Source organism: Lampetra fluviatilis, chromosome 46 (assembly GCF_964198595.1).
Source record: "Lampetra fluviatilis chromosome 46, kcLamFluv1.1, whole genome shotgun sequence".
Taxonomy (NCBI): Eukaryota; Metazoa; Chordata; class Hyperoartia; order Petromyzontiformes; family Petromyzontidae; genus Lampetra; species Lampetra fluviatilis.
In genome coordinates this window covers 66,669-85,879 of record NC_136320.1, presented here as the reverse complement: position 1 = coordinate 85,879, position 19,211 = coordinate 66,669, and the positions used below count along the sequence as shown (strand labels likewise).

Here is a 19,211-nt window from a genome sequence, read left to right as displayed (position 1 = left end):
TGATGTTTGTATTATTTTTATTCACTTTATTTTCATTTTTATTTGTATTATTTTTATTCACTTTATTTTCATTTTTATTCGTATTATTTTATTGTTGTTATTTTAAATATCTACGTGACTTTATCGAAAGAACCAGCTAATCTGGCTGTGACGGTCCTACCTGATGACGGAGACTTGTGTTGCCTCCAAAAAACGTCGTGATTTTTATTGTTTTATTTTTATTAATTTTTATTTCATTTTTTACCTACGTGACTTTACCGAAAGAACTAAGAGTATGAATCCCTGCAGTCACGAAAGCTTCAAATCTAGAATGAATATTAAAGCCTTAACCGCTTGCGTTAAAAAACCGAATGACGTCATTTATGTGTGACGACGTTTCGCGTATGACGTCATACCCCCCCCACCACCTCCAACGTCTTCAACTGGCGCGGAAGTCGCTTGCTGTAAGTTTCGTCAACTCGTCGCATGAAATTTATAAATCGAATCAACCTTCGCAGGGGGCGAGCAGAGAGAAGGGCGACAACGAGCGAGAGGCAACACGGCTCGCGTAAAAGGCGTGAGGAGTGAATGAGGGCGAACATTTGTCGCCTATTGAGTGCGTGCAGCGGGCTATGGTGGGCGAATGAGTTAGGCGAGCCGCAGGCTGTGTTTGGGTGGTGCTGGGGCCTACATCAATACAGTTTAACACGCAGTAGGCTATGAATACAACTTGAATACAGTTTAACACTCAGTAGGCTATGAATACAACTTGAATACAGTTTAACACTCAGTAGGCTATGAATACAACTTGAATACAATTTAACACTCGGTAGGCTATGAATACAACTTGAATACAGTTTAACACGCAGTAGGCTATGAATACAACTTGAATACAGTTTAACACTCAGTAGGCTATGAATACAACTTGAATACAATTTAACACTCGGTAGGCTATGAATATAACTTGAATACAATTTAACACGCAGTAGGCTATGAATATAACGTGAATACAGTTTAACACGCAGTAGGCTATGAATATAACTTGAATACAATTTAACACGCAGTAGGCTATGAATATAACGTGAATACAATTTAACACGCAGTAGGCTATGAATATAACTTGAATACAATTTAACACGCAGTAGGCTACACGGTTTTTTTTTGTTAGATCGCGTAAATATAAATGTGTCATTAAAGCCGCCACGACACCGACATCGCCACGGGGTTTTTTTGTCGCGTAAACATTGTGCCAAGTGTTACCCCTTTCTGGCAATAAAACAGTTTGTGTGAAGATATTCAAACGCCTAACAGAAACATTTTGCAAGGAATCATGTCACTGCATTAACCACACTATTTGTAGTGAACATGCTAACAAAACATGCTCTGGTAATATATGGCATTGTCTTTTAAACTGATCTGTCTACACCAGAGACAACCTTCTTTAGTGTTAGACCAGAGAACGACGCCAAAAGGCGAACTAGTCTTAGAACGTGCCAATACGTGACTCGGGTGTGTTGGAGAGTAAATCCACAATATTTCCAAACTTAGAATTAGCATCATCAGGCGACAGCCTACGTGTTAAATGTTTCGAACAGTAATTACAACTAGTATCATGCGAGAAGCCTACATTTTGAACTAACTAACCTCTATGGGGAGGATATTTTTCTTCAAACGAGAACATTGGGGAAACTCCGAATACATTTTAATACAGTATAATATTAACGCGATAATGATAAGATTGTTTTAACATCGCCTTTTGTAAATTGATCGTCGTGTAATAGCTCACCATGTTACGACGCTTTAAACGTGTGTATGTGTTGCAGTATATATGTAAGTGTTGCAGTATGTGAATGTTGTTGGTGTTCTTTAAGAGCGATGGATGGGGTTGGTGGGACGTGTGTGGATCAGGGTAGTGGATGTGACGATGCGAATGGAGATTTGCTTGTCATCGCCATCACCGTCGTCATCATTACTAACAGCATCGTTATTAACATCATTACAAAAGTCATGGAACATTACAAACAGCATCACCACCATCATAAGCGTCCTCATCACTACCAACATCATTAACAGCATCATAACCAACATTGTATTTTCCATACTCTTTGGTTCTTTCGGTAAATGAAAACAACAAAATCTTAGTTATTTTCATATTTTATTTTATTATTTTCACCTACGTGACTTTACCGAAAGAACCAAAGAGTATGGATCATTGCAGTCACGAAAACTTCAAATCTAGAATTGTATTTTTCATTGTCTTAAGCGTCATAATTGTCACCGCATAACCAACATCATCAACACCTTGATTGCATCACGAACATCCGGCAGTATGATGCGTCTAACTTGGGCGTGTTGCCTAATCCACGTGTAACCTCTTTCCGTCGCTCAATGCAATTCCAAACATGCGCCTCTCTTATGATTACTTGCTAACTTTTTCATCTTTTGTAAAAAAAAATGTCAGCCATATTAGAGTACATTACATTCTTTAATTGACTCATTAACGAAAGTGGGCGTTGGGCAGGACACGCCTCTAAAAACTGACATCCAAGAAACTTCGACCCGCACTGACCATCGTGGCGAGGTCACACAACCCCACGACCCACATCCAGCAGTGGATTGCAAAAGGGCTGAACGTGTACAAAAATATGCTCTGGTTAATGGTGCTTTTTTCTCATTGTAGTGCACCAATTGGTAACGGTTATCACACGGGCCTGTCAAGGCAGGTGTAGTGGAGAATGGCGGGTTGTTGTTGAGCACATTAAGTTTAATCCCCACACGTGTCCCAACGCATATATTTTTGTCTTGCAGAGCCTACGATATGGCATTCAAACCAGCCTTGGCTGTCCTGCTTCTCACCGTCGGCTACGTCAGCGGTTTTGGCAATGGTAAGGCCTCTTCCAATGCGTCATCATGCTTTTACGTGGGGTTCCTGTTTATCTGCAGTTTGTCTTGGAAGTGGTTAATGTCACTGTTGATTTTTATACAATTATAAACCAGATTTTTGTCCAATCACAGACCGACCTCGGGTTTCAGTTGATGAAATATTAAGAAAGTCACTACTTTCGTTTGTGTAGTGTGAAGGGGTTAGGGTTCATGGGTTAATGTTTAGAGTTTAGTGGTTATGGGTAGGGTTAGGCTTTAGCAATTTGGTGCAGTAGTACCCAACAGCTTATTTAATTACATTACATCTTTGGGCCCTGTCGTCTTGGCCAGTACTTTTATCTGAGGGTTGCCAGCCCACATGCTTGTGGATAAAAATCGTTATTTTTTAACTTTTAATGCAGAGCTCTGGTCAATTAATTACAATTTTAAAATCTTTGCAAGCTAAAATTACACTTCATTGATGTCTGCATTACCGTGTGTACCTTTGGTGACCCCGTGTGCACTCATGCATGACTATGACTGTGGGAACGTGATTGTGCGTGCCTGTGTTGTGACTGCATGTGCGTGACTGTGCTCGTGACTGTGCAGACCGCTTGCTGCTGCGGGACGTCTCGGCGCTGACTCTGCACACCGGCAGGATGACAGCCGGCCGGCGCTCCGCAGCCGTGCCTCAGCTGCGCTGCGTGGGTGGCTGCTCATCGTTCACGCCAGACGTGGTGCAGTGCCTTAACCGCGGCCACGATGGCGTCGACGTGCAGGTTGTTGTCACATGGAATGGGGACGAGAGGGACACATTTTTAGGACGGGCAATACTGTGTGTGGGATGCCACGGTGGCTAGGAGATGTTAACTACCTCGCCTGCTATGCAGGAGGTCGTGGGTTCGATCCTGACCCTGACGCCTGTTGTATATTTGGAGTTTGCGTGTCTCTCTCCCCATGGTCGCGTGTATTTTTCTCTGGCTCCTCCGGTTTTTCCCTCCACGTTTAGAATCAACATCACATGTTTAGAGTATTTAGCTGCTATACATTTCCACACAATAAACCACTTTGTTGAGCTTTCATTTGTGGCCAGGTCACTTCTGAAAAAGAGCTATATAGGTCAGTGGATCTTACCTGGAAAAATAAAATAGTTTAGTTTCTAATATTATCTCGATCAGTTGCTTATTTCAGTGAGATTGTGGCGTGTGTTGTTAATGTGTGGTCTGCCAAATGTAAATCATATTCAGTTGTCAGGGAAAAGGTCCCCCCACTCCCGCTTCTTACTCTCTCTTGCTTTAAATCAGAAACATGTTCATCCCATCTCACAGTCCTGGCACCACTATACTTTATTGACGTAGCTATTGATTATGCAAGCCCCCAGGTTGGAGAGGCGCTGGCACCGGGAAATTGGGCCCCACACCAACCATGCTACGCCACTTGCCAACTTGTACACTCCTTGCCCCGCCTCACTCCTATTCCTTCCCTTGCCCCTTCTTACCCTGCTGTCTTCCGCCCTCCTGTCCCTCCCACCCTGTAGTGGGAGTGCAAGGCGGACATGGACAGCTCGTACCGTTTTGGCAGCATTTCCGTGAGCTGCGAGGGCTACGACTACCCGGACGACCCGTATGTGCTGCGGGGTTCATGCGGCCTCGAGTACTCGCTGGTGGGCGGTGGCGGCGGCGCAGGAACTGGAGGCTGGAGGTCCAACAACCCCTTGCCCGACGGCAAGGGCAACGGTTCGGGGGTGTTGATCATCCTGGTTCTGATAGGAGTCGCTTTTGGGGTCTACAAGTTATTCCTGAGCGGTGGTGGCACTGGAGGGCAAGGCGTTCCGTACCCGCCCGCCGATGATGTGCACCAGCAGCACGCGTCTGGGCTTGGTACCGGTCCTGCATATCCACCACCACCGCCACCCTACTCCTTCAAGGACCAGAACCCCAATTCAGGTTAGTTTGGCTGCACTGTCTATGACCGGAGTACCCTGTTTCACCGGATCTCTGAATACTAGTTCAGAGTTGTGCCCGGTCATTTCTGAGATGGAAGTCAGTCTGAGAATCACCATGCCTGGGGCTACGAGGTGGTCACAAATTGGCACTGCAACAGTGGATTCTTAAATCTGGATGGAATTTGTTGCTAAAATGCTTGGATTGTATCCTGTTAACTGTGGATTCCTACTGCACCTAAAGCATGTTTCTTAACATCTAAATGTAGGAGCCCCCTTTAAATAATGTGTTGACATTCCATTAATTTTTTTTCAGGTTAAATAAAGTGCATTATTCTATCATCGAGGTTAGTGTGAATTTCGCCCGAGAAAACTTCACTTCAGGTGGCCGGCTCGTTCAAGGAGGATAATACTGTGTGAGAGCTGTGAGCCGGCACCACCTGAAATCCTGGATTGAAGTCTGGACCGCCTCCACCGATGTGACCCTGTGTTTGGATTCTCTGTGACCCCAGGCTCCACGGCAGGGTCATCGCCGCCACCGTCGTACGGCTGGGCCGCGCCGGGAGAGCCGCGCATGCGCCGCCCGCCAGGCGCGGAACAATCGGCCACGGGCCCCGGGTTCTGGTCGGGGATGGGCGCGGGAGGCCTTATGGGATACCTGCTGGGCAGCCGCAAGTGAGTGCCGCAAACGCATGCACGTACCGCACACGGTGACCATCATCATTGGTCTGTATCTGGGTGGTTCGGGTGATGGGCTGTCCAAAAATCATGAGAAGGTGCGGAAGCAGTATACAGGGTGATCTATGAATAGAAGCAAATATAAGCAGAACTTTGTTCTGCGTCTTCACAAAAGTGGAACTAAGTTTGGTTATCCAGACCAATATTATCCAGCAACATTTTAAAACAAAATTTCCCACCACAGGCTTTTTGGGACTTGGTGTGAAATGTCTTAAAAGAGTGATAAATCTCTATACATAAGTTAATTCTTAAGCAGACGAGATAACACATTAACTCTGCCCAGGAAACCAACATGCTGTGAGAAGAACGGACTGTTAAACATGTTGATGCGGTTCAATCAAATTTTTCGGTGCCGCTGTATAAATGCGTGAAAAGCAAAACAAAGTTAATGCAAAAAATCCCGTTACGTCACACACCGTCACCACCGTGGCCTTTCACGTGGTTGTCGTAAGCATGCTCGTGGACATGCGATCCGTCAGTGACCCTGCCGAGTTTCTCCCGTGCCGCAGTTCGGGCCCGACGTACCACCATCAGCCGGGGCATAACCCGTCGTGGTTTGGAAGCAGCAGCAGCTCTCGCAGCGTACCCAACTTCAGTGGCGGAGGTGGCACGCGCCCCGCATCGGGTGAGTGCGACGACACGCAGCACACCCTCCGATTAGTACGGTTGGCTACGAACGGTGCAGAAGAAGTAAAAAATGTCAGTCCCCCTCTGTAACCGCCTTCCCTTGTTCTCTTTAGCCTCATCTCTTCTCTTGCCTATTCTCTTCCCTCACTCCCCTCCACGTCCCTCCCCTACCCTTTTGTGATCCATAAGTACCCCCTCTATTGCGGTCACTTATTCCTCAAGCCTTGCACTCCCCTTTCCATCTAGATCATTCTATTGTCACCGTTTTTTTATACTATGTTAAGCGCCTTGAGCGAAGCTCTATAAATATAAAGCAAGATAAGCAAACTGTTGATCGTTACGCCACTGCTCGACGGACATTTCCATTAGCAGTGCCGTTTTCAACATGGCGTGACACATTTTGCAAAATGCCAGCAGCTATCTTGGTGAAATTATTTGTGAATTTATCTTCAGCTTTTAACGGCGAGTTTTAATGTAAAACGGCTGTATGTTAGATGCAAAAGTACTGGGGTCATGTATGTCTAGTATTAGGCCTCTTTAAAACACCCCATTTACACACGGTAATTTGTTAGGCGTGTAACTATTAATGGAATCGTTGGTTGAAACAGATTCTAATGCTCACAATATTTTACATTTATAGAGCTCATCTGCACTTGTAATAATTGATTGTGATTTAGCAAATTGTGTGTGTACAGGCCGTTATTAATCCACTACCATATAAAGACCTTTATATGCTTTCGGTGTGCAGGGTTGTTGGGCCATACTTGACCACACTGGTCAATAATAAGTATAACCCGTAAAAACAAAGTTTTTCACTATAAATCCTTTATATGCGTGGCAGCGAACTTAATATAAAGGATTTAAAAATATATTCGCCTGTGGAGGATGCGGGGATCGATCCCGCGACCTTTGGCATGGGAAGCGAGGGCGCGACCAACTGCGCTACTCCGCCACGGCCTGTGGAGGGGTTACGCTCTGGGCTCTTACACTCTGACGTTCAGCCAAAGCCATGAATGCGTTCTATTTGAATATATGTAAAATAAAAAAATTTTGCCTAAAAAGTGTAAAATTTTGGGAATTTTTTTTCACGAACAATAATTGTCTGGCACAACGAGTCTGTGTGGAAAATGTCAGCTCGATTGGATCACGGGAAGTGGGTTAAAAAACGACCGAAAGATTTGCACGGTCCTAAGCAAGCAAGCAAGCACGCGAACTTAATATAAAGGATTTAAAAATGTCCCTATTCGGCTAAATGGATGAATGAAGTAGAGCAAACACGAGAGGACAAATGAGGCAAAAAAATATATAATTTCTTGAATCGTGACAATTCATCACACTGGGGAACGGGGGGGGGGAGAGGGGAATATGTGAATTGTTACATGCCTAGTGATTGTTATGTACAATGTGTGTGGGTAATTATCAAAACAGAGCAATAAACAAACCCGGGCATTGCCTTGACTGGCCGCTCTCACCACACTTTGCCAACTCCTGGCACCAAACATGAACCCCATCTATTCTTGAGCAACATCAACAGAATGGCGTTAGTTTATCTTTTATTAAATGCTTTGCAACGGTGGAAAGTTTTATGCATTTACTGTGCCCGTCTGTAACGAAGGGAAGGCATGATAACCGTCACGAAGATGATCCAATGTGCATGCATTTTTAGTATGAAGTTTTTCTATTAGAGACTTGCCCGAAAGGAAACCAACCGAATTTATAAAAGGGTCTTGCCCAAAACTTGGCGATAACGACCAACGCAAAAAAGATTTGCATTGCCAGCCAAAGCGCACATGCCTGCCCTCTCAGTGACGTCGTCACGTGTGGCGTAACCCCATCTGGTAGTGCAGATTGGAACGTGCTTTATTATTGCTCATGAAATACTTTTGAGTACAAGCGTTCCATAAGCCATGCATATGCACAATTTCTCTTGTTATTCTGTCGGCAGGTTTTGGAGGCACGACCCGTCGCTGACTCCGCCCTGCTCACCGCCGGATCTCTGATGCCGCGCACATGAGTGGGATGATAAGTCCGACGTCTGACTGTGAAGCATGCTTTATGATTTTCTCTCTGTGGCGCACAGAGGCTTAGATAAACAGCAACCATCGCTTGGCAATTACTGACGATACGTGCTACCATGGAAACCAGAATTGGCTCTCATTGTTCATCCTAGAATGCAGCTCTGGGTCCCAGAGAGATCCATCTTTGGTATCCATGTTACAGGCTCCTGCATAACCTCATACAAAACATTTATCATCTTAATACATACAGGAACAGTAAGTCTTTTGTGGAAAATATACATTATTGCTTGTTAGGGTCTTCTCGACAAGACCAGGGTTTGCATCCTTAGGTGAAGGGATTTTGAAACAAATATAGATTTTATTAACTTGGTGTCATCCATGCTTTCTGTTGCACGTTTGTATATTTTTTGGGAATTTAAAATGTTTGCTTTTTCTTCCCAATCACATTCCATCTGTTCTATTTCAAGTCGTAAGATTAAGATTTTTTTTTTTGTAACTCGGCAGTGTAACATCACCCCATGATGAAGATAATTAACCTCTGGAAGTTGATGTCACAGAACAACTTCTGAAGTTCCTTCATTCACCTCTTATCCTCACTATCTAGTGGACATGCTCTGCAACAGATGTTTGTCACGTGACAATCCATTTGGGTTTTTGAGGCAGAGCTGCTGTAAGCCAAAGCAAATGTTTTTGTGGCCATTGGTTACTTTACACTTGAGAAACCAGCTTCCCCAGGATTTCTGTGGTGTCAACTCAGTGCCCTGACCACTCACCAAGCTACTTTTTACCTTCTTGGCAACGTTTGGGTGTTCATAAACCAGAACCAAATACGAGATGGTGTGGTTTTGGCCGATTTCGAAAATTCTATTGAGTCAACATATCTCGTGTTCACACATTTGCAAAATGACCATAAATTCCAGTTTAGAAATGTGATGAGAATGTCTTAAGCTACAAATGATTTGTTAGTTTTTAAAGTGATATTTGTAAATGATATATTTTCTGTAAATGTGATTTAAATATAACGCGTCATTGAAAACGTATCTACTGATGCACGGCAAACGTGTTGTCGGTGACTTTGTATGGCTATATGGGTTTGTGTTGTCATCTGTCCTGTCCATGTATTAAAAACAATGACTTGGTAACAACATTGTGTCAACAGGGCCTTATTAAATGCATGCACACACTTGGCAGGGCATGTTACATTATTTAATGTTACAGATTGGTGGGACATTTCCTGCTAGTTGCAAAGGTTTGTGGTCAAGAGTCGAACAGCCGCCATGATTAAGAACGCAGTTGTGCGTTGACCAAAACGACCCACCCTCAGCTTCACAGCGGCCGTTAAAAGTTTCCCGCAACAATCGAATGAGTTGACCAAGGCCCACATTTTTCAAGTTACCTGCAAATTACTTAATTGTTTACATTTCACACAGCAACGTTGTCACTTAATCATTACACCGCACCTCCCTCCCATGCAGAGGTGTCCTGCGGCAGGGGACCCTGGTTGCAGCTGTCCCTTAAAGTGCAGACTACGATGTAACCTCCTTCACCCCGCACCTCCGATTAGCACGGTTGGCTTTGTACGGTGTGAAAGTATGTACGTAGATGCATTGCGCCTTTGAGATAGCATTTGTGCTATGAGAATGGCAGGAACACAATTGTATTCATGATTGACTTGTATTTAAACATGCCGGTCTTGAAACAACAAAAGCATCGTGCTTGTCATTCGATGCCGCCGAATATTAGCGAATCAAAAAAAGGGCATTTCACATGACACTATCCTCACCGATGGGATTACTCGATCCATGGATCACTTGCCAATGAATCAACTCGGTGATTAACCCTCAACTCGATACTCTAACTTGGCTCTCGGATCGACGATGAGCATCGATACAATATATCTCGATTCAGAGTTCACAACCATATACAGATAGTCCCCGAGTGCATCTTCTTGGTTCTTTTGGTAAAGTCACATTACCGAAAGAACCAAGAAGATGAATCCCTGCAGTCACGAAAGCTTTAAATCGAAAGAAAAAAAGTCCCCGAGTTACGATGGTCCGACTTACGATATTTCGATCTTACGATGGCGATAGCAAAACGACAAAATTGTAAAATATTTAAAATTTCGCGCGGCAGGCAGCAGCGTACGAGGTACGATGCTGTACGTTGGGACGCTGCCGGGATGTCCGCATCTCCCGCCTTTCTATTAAATTTCAGTTCATATAGGTAGGCTAAAAATTTACCTTGTTTTTTACTTTACATTTTACTGTGCAATGCAGTATTGTAATTAATAAATATAGTTTATACAGTACGGTACTGTAAATTGCTGTTTTGCTAAATTATCACCATTCTTTAAGACTCCTGGGTAGGCTAGGCGATATTTTCGACTTACGATGGGGTCGTCGTAACGCATCTCCATCGTAAGTAGAGGACTACCTGTATGGGCTGATCCGTGATTTCGTTGTATTACAGCGCCCTGTGCCCATAACCCGATACCACCAGGTGACCATTTCTTCCGTGTCCTCCCAGCGCTGCACCGACGCCGGAGCCTTCCGCCGCTGCCGCCACAGCCCCCTGTTCCGGTGCCACCACCACCACTTTGTGCATTGCCGAGAAGTGCACGCGCAGGTGCATGCGTTTGCTGAAGCGCCGGCCGCACGCGCTGCACTCGAACGGCTTGTCGGCCGCGTGCATCTGCTTGTGCCGGTACAGGTTGCAGCGCAGCGTGAAGGCCTTGCCACACACCTCGCAGCTGAACGCGCGCCCGCCCGCGTGTGTGTGCGTGCGCGCGTGCGCCTGCGCGCAGCGTTTTGTCCCGAAGCCGAGGCCACAGGTGGCGCACGTGAAGGGGCCGCCACCGAGGCCGACAGTGGCTGCGGCGGTGATGTGAGAGGCCACTGCTGGTGGTGGTGGTGCTGGCGGTGGTAACGTCTGTCGCTGGTTGTACGGACGGCCAGTGGGTATGCACCGGCGCCCCGGCGGTGAGGGTTTGGCGGCGTAGTCGGGGTAGATGTAGGCGTCGGTGGGGGGCTGGGGGAGGATGGGTGCCGTGTCCTCTTGGTTGTGGCTCCATTCGGCATTGCCTGGTGGCGCATTAAGATAGCGTGAGTCGTTAATAGAAAGAACCACACAACTGCACTTTTTATTATTGCAGATGCACTCAGTAACAGATCTAATGATAGTACAGCAGATGATCTAGAATTGAGCAAGGTCGTAGGACCTTTGGAAGAGACACGATGGCAGGGAGTTCCGATGAAGACTTAGGTACGAAATGGAAAACCAAGTTTCTTCACTTCACTCTTAACTCAATATTAACATAGCCATAGGAACCGTGGTTTTAACAGTTGTATATCAATACATGAGCATTTCAAGAACTGAAAGTGACCAAGGTTCTTGCCACCGCTGCTTGAGGATTGCTTTCAAGGGCGGTAGTGATGGAGGACTACACAAGGACAGACACAAACACGTGTCATGTGACCTTGCGGTTGTGTCGGCCAGGTGTCGTCTTCCCACTCCCCGGCCTCCGGAGGAGACTCAGAGTCTTCAAATGCCGTCACCTCCTCCACCTCCTCCTTCAGCCGAGGGGTAGCCAGGACCGCAGTGAAACGCTGGTCCAGACAGTCGCTCACGAGGGTGCCAGCGTCTGGCACGAGATTCGCTTCTGTAGGTTTAGACAAAGGCAAAGATTTGAATTTCGATTTAAAGCTTTCGTGACTGCAGGGATTCATCTTCTTGGTTCTTTCGGTAAAGTCACGTAGAAGGGAAATAACAAAATAATAAAAAATAAAGCGTAATAAAATACAATTCTCACAATGTTTCGGCCACAACACAAGCAGTCGTCCTCAGGTGAAGAACAGGTCTGTCGGAAAGACAGCGTTGTGGCTGAAACGTCGTGAGAATTGTATTTTATTATGTTTTATTTTATTATTTCCCTTCTACGTGACTTTACTGAAAGAAACAAGAAGATGAAAGGCAAAGATCTCACGTTTTACCCTCAACAGACTGTAGGGGCAAGTGCTGTTAGCGAGTAGCACCTATGAAGGCCGGCACGGCACACGAGGGGGTGGGTGGCCAGCATCATGCCCGGCTGCCTTTGTGATGTTTACACATAGTACTATGTACTCATTGAGGCTGAGTTAATCTAGGGGAGACCCAAGAATGGTTCAGATAATTGTCTTTGGCATTGGCCGTGAGCGGGAATCGAACTTGGGTCGTCGGGTACAGAGAGCAGAGCGCTAACTGCTATGCTACCGCAGGTGTATACACACACGTGTAGCGGTGTAGTGGATGACATCACGTCACGCGCGCCCTCGGAGAGAGTGGCGTCGCGGGACGTGACGTCAGGCGGGCCGTGGGGGACGGTGACGTCATGCCCCAGGGGGGTATTTAAAGGGAGACCCGGGATGTAACCGGGGTTCGTCGGGGGTAGGAGTGGGGACTCGGGTAGTTGGTCCTCACACGAGGCTAGGGGAGGCTACTCCGCCCGACCGGCCGAGGTTGGGGGTGGTCCCGGGCCGGGGCAGGGTGGAGAGCTGGGTTAGCCGGGGTGTAGGGGTCCCAGTACCTGTCCCCTGGGGAGTTATAGGCTAGCGGGGTTTTGGTTCGGCGTAAGCCCTTAACAACCTGGCGTAAGCCCTTCATAAACGTGGCGCGAGCCCCTAACAGCAACCTGTCTAAGGAGTCGTGAATTGCGCTACAACACATGTACTGAACGTAGAGGTAATTAGACACATTTTCAGAACTTGTCCATCAGCCAATGGGTCTTCCGAGCCAATATTTCATACCAGCACTGGTTTAAGTAAGCAAACTCTGGACCAGTTTCGACCTTCTGGGGCACATCAGCTGAGTCAGGCATGGGTACTGTTATATTGTGACCGCATCTCAAGATGCGATAAAGTGTGGCCTTATTTATATAAAAGAGGAAGAGGCTGTCACATGTAAAGCAAATATTAAGGTCTCGACTCTGAAGGGCTGATAACGAGAGACATTTCCTGTCTGAAAATGTAGAAGTTACATATGCGAATAAGGAAAATGTTCCCACTCGTGACAGACGGCCCGAAGCTGTTAATCTGTTAGCTCTGTTCGTCCATCTGTCTGTAGCGGGGGAGGGGGGTCACAATAATTCTCACAAAGAAGATATGAACATAATTTTCTATTTAAAGCTTTCGTGACTGCAGGGATTAATATTCTTGGTTCTTTCGGTCACGTAGAAGGGAAATAATAAATTAATAAAAAAATTACAATAAAATTCTCACGACGTTTCGATGGCAACACAAGCAATCATCATCAGGTGTGGTTTTCACAAAACCTGATGATGATTGCTTGTGTTGCAATCGAAACGTCGTGAGAATTTTATTGTAAATTTTTTATTAATTTATTATTTCCCTTCTACGTGACTTTACCGAAAGAACCAAGAACCAAGAATATGAACCACACCTGATGATGATTGCTTGTGTTGCAATCGAAACGTCGTGAGAATTGTATTGTTTACATTTTTTTGTTTAATGTGTATTAATTTATTATTTCCTTTCTACGTGACTTTTCCCAAAAGAACCAAGAATATGAACATAATTAATGTGTAAAATGTGTCGCTAGTAGCAACTTGCCCGACTGAAAATAGGCAAATTGATTTCAAACGGTTGTTGTAAAGCATTATGCAGACACGATGTACTTGATATGCATGTTGTCTTGTTTATCGATTTCAATGCTGGATGGCACCTTCATATGGGTCTTTTTTAATGCGGGTGACATCGAAGCAATCTTCACGGAAGCCAGGAGAAGCCTCCTCCACAGCCTGGGAGACCTCAGCTGCAGGGATAATGAAGACGAGAACAGCCATGAGGACAATCACCTCCCTCGCTGTCGGAAACTCCAGAGGAATCCTACAGCAGATGGCACCAAATAACCACTTCAATGCCAAGAGCTCATTCAATGAAACTGGCAGTTTTTGTTTACTTATCCATGAAAACCTCGGCGAGTCTCACGCGAACTCTGGTCATTTTCACGCGAACTCCGGTCATCCTCACAGCGGATTTTAGCTCGCCATCGAACAAAGACGGTCACCGCATCACACACTTTCAGATGCGCTTTTGCGGCCATCTGAATTCCTCTTCCTTCCGATATTAGGAAGCCACTGGAGCTATCCACTTTTAAATATAGATTGAAAACTCATTTATTTGCAACTGCTTAGTTTGTTGGCCTTCCCCGCAACTCCGATTAGCACGGTTGGCTACATATGGTGAGAAAGAAGTTCAACATACAGAAGAAATGGGAATCGGGTGGATAAAGCACAGCAGGTTGGCACAGTAGGGGGCACAGGTGGTGCATCAGCCAGTCATCTCAGTCGGCCCGTGGCACCTGGGTCTGCCCCGTGACTTCCTGCCAGCGGGCGTTCGACACAACACGTGGCCTCAAAGTGCACATAGCCTGGCATAAGCGTGGTGGGCACATCACCGCCACTTAATGGCGATTGTTGATGCTGTTGCGGTAGTGTAAGCAGTTGGCACGTTGCGCTACGAACCCGGCTTAACCCGGGGTTCGATTCCCGAAGAAGACCAAATGTAACATTTGATGACTGCACAAGTGCAGAAAATTCCTTTATTCTCTACTTTTACACTCCCAGAGGCCAAATGCCTTCACCACCCTACACTCACCTGCATTAAGTGTGGTCAAACAACCTCCATGATCTGCCCAGTTGGGGAGGCGGGGGTGAACCCACATTCAGCAGTGGACTGACAAAAAATGTTTCCAGTTAATTCAGCGCCTGAAGAAGCCCACGGCAAGTGGAGTGGAACCTTGGATATCGTGCCGAGCAACACGCGGTACAATCAAACAACACACCTATACAGCACAACCACCAAAACCTACGCAGGTCTAAAACATGACTGTCACACACCTTCTCTTGAGATGGGAGTACTTTGGGAAGGCCTGATGCAATAACCGCCTGTCCTCCCATCGCTGGCACACATCCGTGGCGTTTGTGTCACCACCTCAGTCGGCAGCGCCGGCTCCAGGCAGCGGAATCTCTGCGCCGACTGCAGCAGCTCGCAGCTCAGGGAGCTCAGCGTGGCCACGATGGCGTCGAGGACGGCGCGACTCGCCAGGACTCCTTCACAATGGGAGGCGCACCCTCCTGGCTCCTCATCATCCTCCTCAACGCCACCGCCGCTTTCATCATCCCTGGCTCGCTCTTCCTTCCCGTCGTCTTGGCCGTTGCCGGACAGCGGCTCCCGGCTGCGGCTTCGTCGGTGCTGGCGCCACCACCACCGCTGTCGCTGCCGCGGCGTCAGCGCGCGCACGAGGCGGCGCAGCACGGCGTAGAAGGCGAAGGGCAGGCGGTCGCGGGCGGCGCCCAGCAGCTCGGCCGTCACCTGCGTGTCCTCGGCGCACGCCAGCAGCTCCTCATAGTCGCTGATGCCCAGCTCGCGCTCCATGGCGTCGGCGAACGTGGGCTTCATGCCGCGCGTCGCCAGCCACGCCGGGAAGTCCCCGCGCGGGTCCGGCTCTGCCACGGCGCACGCCATCGCTGCAACGTCGCGGTTCGGTTCGCTGGTTCGTTAATTAGTGACGATGCCTGCGGAGAGAGTGACAGTGGGCAAAACGTCTACTTTCATTTATGTAAGTATGTCGAACTTTTTCGCACCGTACGTAGCCAACCGTGCTAATTGGAGGTGCAGGGGAAGGCCAACAATTTAAGGTGTGGGAGCAGGACAACATGTGCCAAGATTACATCTGCCCTCCCACTAAGTTTCCAGGGTTGTGCTGTAACCCTCTCCGACGTGTTTTAGGTTGTGTACAATGAGTTGCTCGGCACGATGTCCAACGTTCAGAAGTTCAATTCAGCTCCTGGAGAAGCTCCCAGCGCGTGGCGTGAAATGTCAGACCTCCCTGACAAAGCGTGGTACAATCCACACACCCCAAAGTCTGTCTTATTTAAACGACTGTCACGTTACAGCTATCATTTGTATAGATTGTATACCATCACTGTACGCAAATCCCTAGTCACGAGAACCTTGAAGGCATATGCCTAGCCGTGGCCAGCTCTCACGATCCTTCCAATGCAATACACTTGGCACCTGCACGCGACCTGATTTTGTCGCTCCATCTCCAAGCCTGGCAAACCCTTATCAGTGCCTACCTTATTACAAACCAATTCAGACTTTATTGGTCACCTCGTGCCATTATACATCTCAACGTTCATCCTACAAAGTCCCATCACAAGGGAAAACACAAAGAATTTAATATTTGTTTTATTTGCCCGTATTGAAACGGCTGTATGCTGTATGGACTTGAAAACTCAATTTCCCTGTACAATAATACGGGGTACACTGTATGGGTTGCCACGGTTATATATCTCATCCATGGACATCGAACTCACAAGACGCGTTCCATTCCTTGGCTGCCACTCAGGAGTTATTCTCAACCACCGGTCGTCATCCGTTGCAGCCATGCTTTCATTTGGGTATGTTCTCCAACGCATGTAAAGTATGCAGAGCTTCTTTCGCACCATACGTAGCGCAACCGTGCTAATCATAAGTGTTCTTTCAATTTAATTCCAAGTGTGCGGCTCTCCGTGCTTCTGAGCGCACGTTTGTGCACAGACTGCCCTACATGACATCATAACAACTACGGGGGCATCTCACTCCTCAGTGGGCCAGGAAAGGTCCTGGCAAGGATTATTGAATATTGCTTTGCCAGGCACGCTGAGGAGAGGCTTGCGGAGCCCCAATACGATTTCAGGAAAGGGCGGTCCTGCACAGATGCCATATTTTCTGTGTCTGCTAGAGCAGAGGTGTAGGGAATTCCAACAAAACCTACATCTCTGCTTTATTGACCTGGTCAAGGCCTATGATACCATCAATAGGCCGAGGCTCTGGGTTGTTCTTAGTGCTTTCGGAGTCTCTGACTCTGCTCATGATCATAAAGGACCTTCATGATGGTGAGCGGGCCCGTGTAAAACTACGTGGGATTCGGAGCCATTCGCTGTTCACCTTTGGGATAGACAGGGGTGTCCTCTGGCTCCCACATTATTTAACATCTATTTAGACCACGTAGTTCGTGAAGTCTTCAATAGATGTACCGGAGGAATTTCCATCTGGTACAGATACAATGGGAGGCTGATCGATGCCCGGGTGTGGTCAAGGGATGGCTCCCTATTGTTCAACCATGTTATGATCTGGTAATTGTTGCTCACTCAGAGGAAGAGTTGGAGGTGCTGCTGCTGAACCTGGAGCTTGCCACTAAGAGGTGGGGCCTTACCATCAGCCCCACCAAAACTAAGCCCCTTCCTGGGTATTTTGTACCATCGAACACTCCACCCCCACAACTCCCAATTGGTGATAGGGCAGTTGTGGAGAGAGTGGAGAGTTTCCCATACCTGGGCAGTGTGCTCATGACCAGCTCCGGTTTAATAGCAGAGGTATCACCCCCAATCAGTCGAGCTGCATTATCTTTTCATCTGTTGCATAACGCTGTGTGGAAGCTACCTGGTCTGTCGCTCCGCACGAAGCTTCGGGTTTTCTCGTCCACGGTCATTCCCTCCCTTCTCTACACTTGAGAAACGTGGACCCTCCTAATGGAACATCTTCACCGGTTAGAAATATTTAGGCTGGCCCGCCTACGATCCATCCTCGGTTTAACCAGGCTGGATTGTGTGAGGAGCTCACAAATCCTTGAAAGATCTGGACAAAGTTCCATCGGTGAGCTCATCTGGAAGGCAAGGCTGCGTTGGCTGGGCCACGTAGCCCGCATACCCAGCCACCGCATGCCTAAACAGCTTTTGTTCGGCCGGATCGAGGGGGCTAAACGGGCTAGAGATGGAGTGATGTGGTACAGGAGGACGTGGAGCTGAGTGGACATGCCGATGACTGGTACCAGCGGTGTCAAGATCGGCCTCTGTGGAGGAGGCTCGTGAAGGACGCTACTGGGCAGTTGGAGGCAGTCGCCCTCCAACAACAACGGAGGGCGGAGGAGCGACGCTCACAACAACGAGCGGAGCGCCGGGTGGATAAAGCACAGCAAGTTGGCACAGTAGGGGGCACAGGTGGTGCATCAGCCAGTCATCTCGGTCATCTCGGTCAGTCGACCCGTGGCACCTGCTGGGTCTGCCCCGTGACCTCCTGCCACAGCGGGCGTTCGACACTTCACGTGGCCTCAACGTGCACCTAGCCTGGCACAGCCACTTGATGGCGATTGTTGATGTTGTTGCGGTCGTGTAAGTAGTGTAAACACGTTGCGATTCAAACCCGGCTAATCCGGGGTTCGATTCCCGCTCATCAGTGACGATTATCTGAACCCGTACCTGGGTCTCCCCTAGGTCTACTCGGCCTCAAACGAGTACCCGGTGCGTTGTAGTAAAGATCCGCCACTCGCGGGAGATGAAGGCGGGCACGGTGCGGACCACCCAAGCCCCTTCGTCTGCCGTCCCGGCCTTAATAGGTGCTCGCTAACAGCGCTATGTAGATATATGTGAAGATTAAACACTTTATTTACCGGGGAAAGGTCCTCGCCGGTAGTGCTCGCCAAGGCCTCCTTTGCTCGTGAAGTTCCCTGCCCTGCGTTGCGCGGCGGCTGCGTCTTCGACGGCAGAAAAAAACAAACTTGGACCCGCCAACGGAGGGAGAAACAACAAAAACCCCGCGCGGAACACGAAGAAGAGAGAGAGGGGAGGAGAGGAAGGGGAGAAGAAGGGGAACTAGCGGAGAGAGAGGCGCTCGACAGCTCTCGCGGGCGACCGGGTCGGCCAGCCGACACTGCCCTTGACCTTTAACAGCGCCGCAACGAGTGGTGCGTGGATCTCTGAGAGCGGCGCAAAGTGCGATGGATTAACTCCGACCGAGTCGCTCGCGGTGATTCTAGGAGGTGAAGATAAAGGAGGGGGGCGGTGGTGCGTGAGCGGTGGTGGCGGCGGTGGTGGCGGCGGCGGCCATCTTACGTGAGGGTTGAATCCCAGCGGCGCGTGAGCTTCGGCGGCCATCTTACGTGAGGGTTGAATCCCAGGGGTGGCGAGCAGCGGCCATCTTACGTGAGGGTTGAATCCCAGCGGCGGG

General features: G+C 48.0%; 2 protein-coding genes across 2 annotated transcripts; one reads left to right on the top strand and one right to left on the bottom strand.

The window, feature by feature from the left end:
* The first annotated feature begins 370 nt into the window (after positions 1–370).
* SARAF (store-operated calcium entry associated regulatory factor) lies at positions 371–9,311 on the top strand. The gene is made up of 7 exons (XM_078876822.1): positions 371–443; positions 2,788–2,864; positions 3,451–3,620; positions 4,379–4,787; positions 5,296–5,458; positions 6,031–6,146; positions 8,094–9,311. The coding sequence occupies exons 2-7, from the start codon at positions 2,798–2,800 to the stop codon at positions 8,117–8,119; spliced, it is 951 nt and encodes a 316-aa protein (XP_078732948.1). The 5' UTR covers positions 371–443; positions 2,788–2,797; the 3' UTR covers positions 8,120–9,311.
* Positions 9,302–19,206, bottom strand: LOC144947614 (uncharacterized). The gene is made up of 5 exons (XM_078876821.1): positions 18,655–19,206; positions 15,059–15,736; positions 13,882–13,971; positions 11,642–11,824; positions 9,302–11,246 (listed from the first exon to the last, which is right to left on the bottom strand). Exons 2-5 carry the CDS (start codon positions 15,684–15,686, stop codon positions 10,630–10,632), a joined length of 1,518 nt encoding a protein of 505 aa, XP_078732947.1. The 5' UTR covers positions 15,687–15,736; positions 18,655–19,206; the 3' UTR covers positions 9,302–10,629.
* Positions 19,207–19,211: the final 5 nt, after the last annotated feature.

Bases quoted from the DNA above. Each gene is read 5' to 3' on its own strand.
- SARAF (XM_078876822.1), top strand. From the start codon at position 2,798: ATGGCATTCAAACCAGCCTTGGCTGTCCTGCTTCTCACCGTCGGCTAC. The intron at 2,865-3,450 runs GTAAGGCCTCTT...GTGACTGTGCAG, and splicing joins CGTCAGCGGTTTTGGCAATG to ACCGCTTGCTGCTGCGGGAC. The intron at 3,621-4,378 runs GTTGTTGTCACA...CCCACCCTGTAG, and splicing joins ACGATGGCGTCGACGTGCAG to TGGGAGTGCAAGGCGGACAT.
- LOC144947614 (XM_078876821.1), bottom strand. From the start codon at position 15,686: ATGGCGTGCGCCGTGGCAGAGCCGGACCCGCGCGGGGACTTCCCGGCG. The intron at 11,825-13,881 runs GTGCCATCCAGC...CTAAACCTACAG, and splicing joins TAAAAAAGACCCATATGAAG to AAGCGAATCTCGTGCCAGAC. The intron at 11,247-11,641 runs GTCACATGACAC...ATGCGCCACCAG, and splicing joins CTGGCCGACACAACCGCAAG to GCAATGCCGAATGGAGCCAC.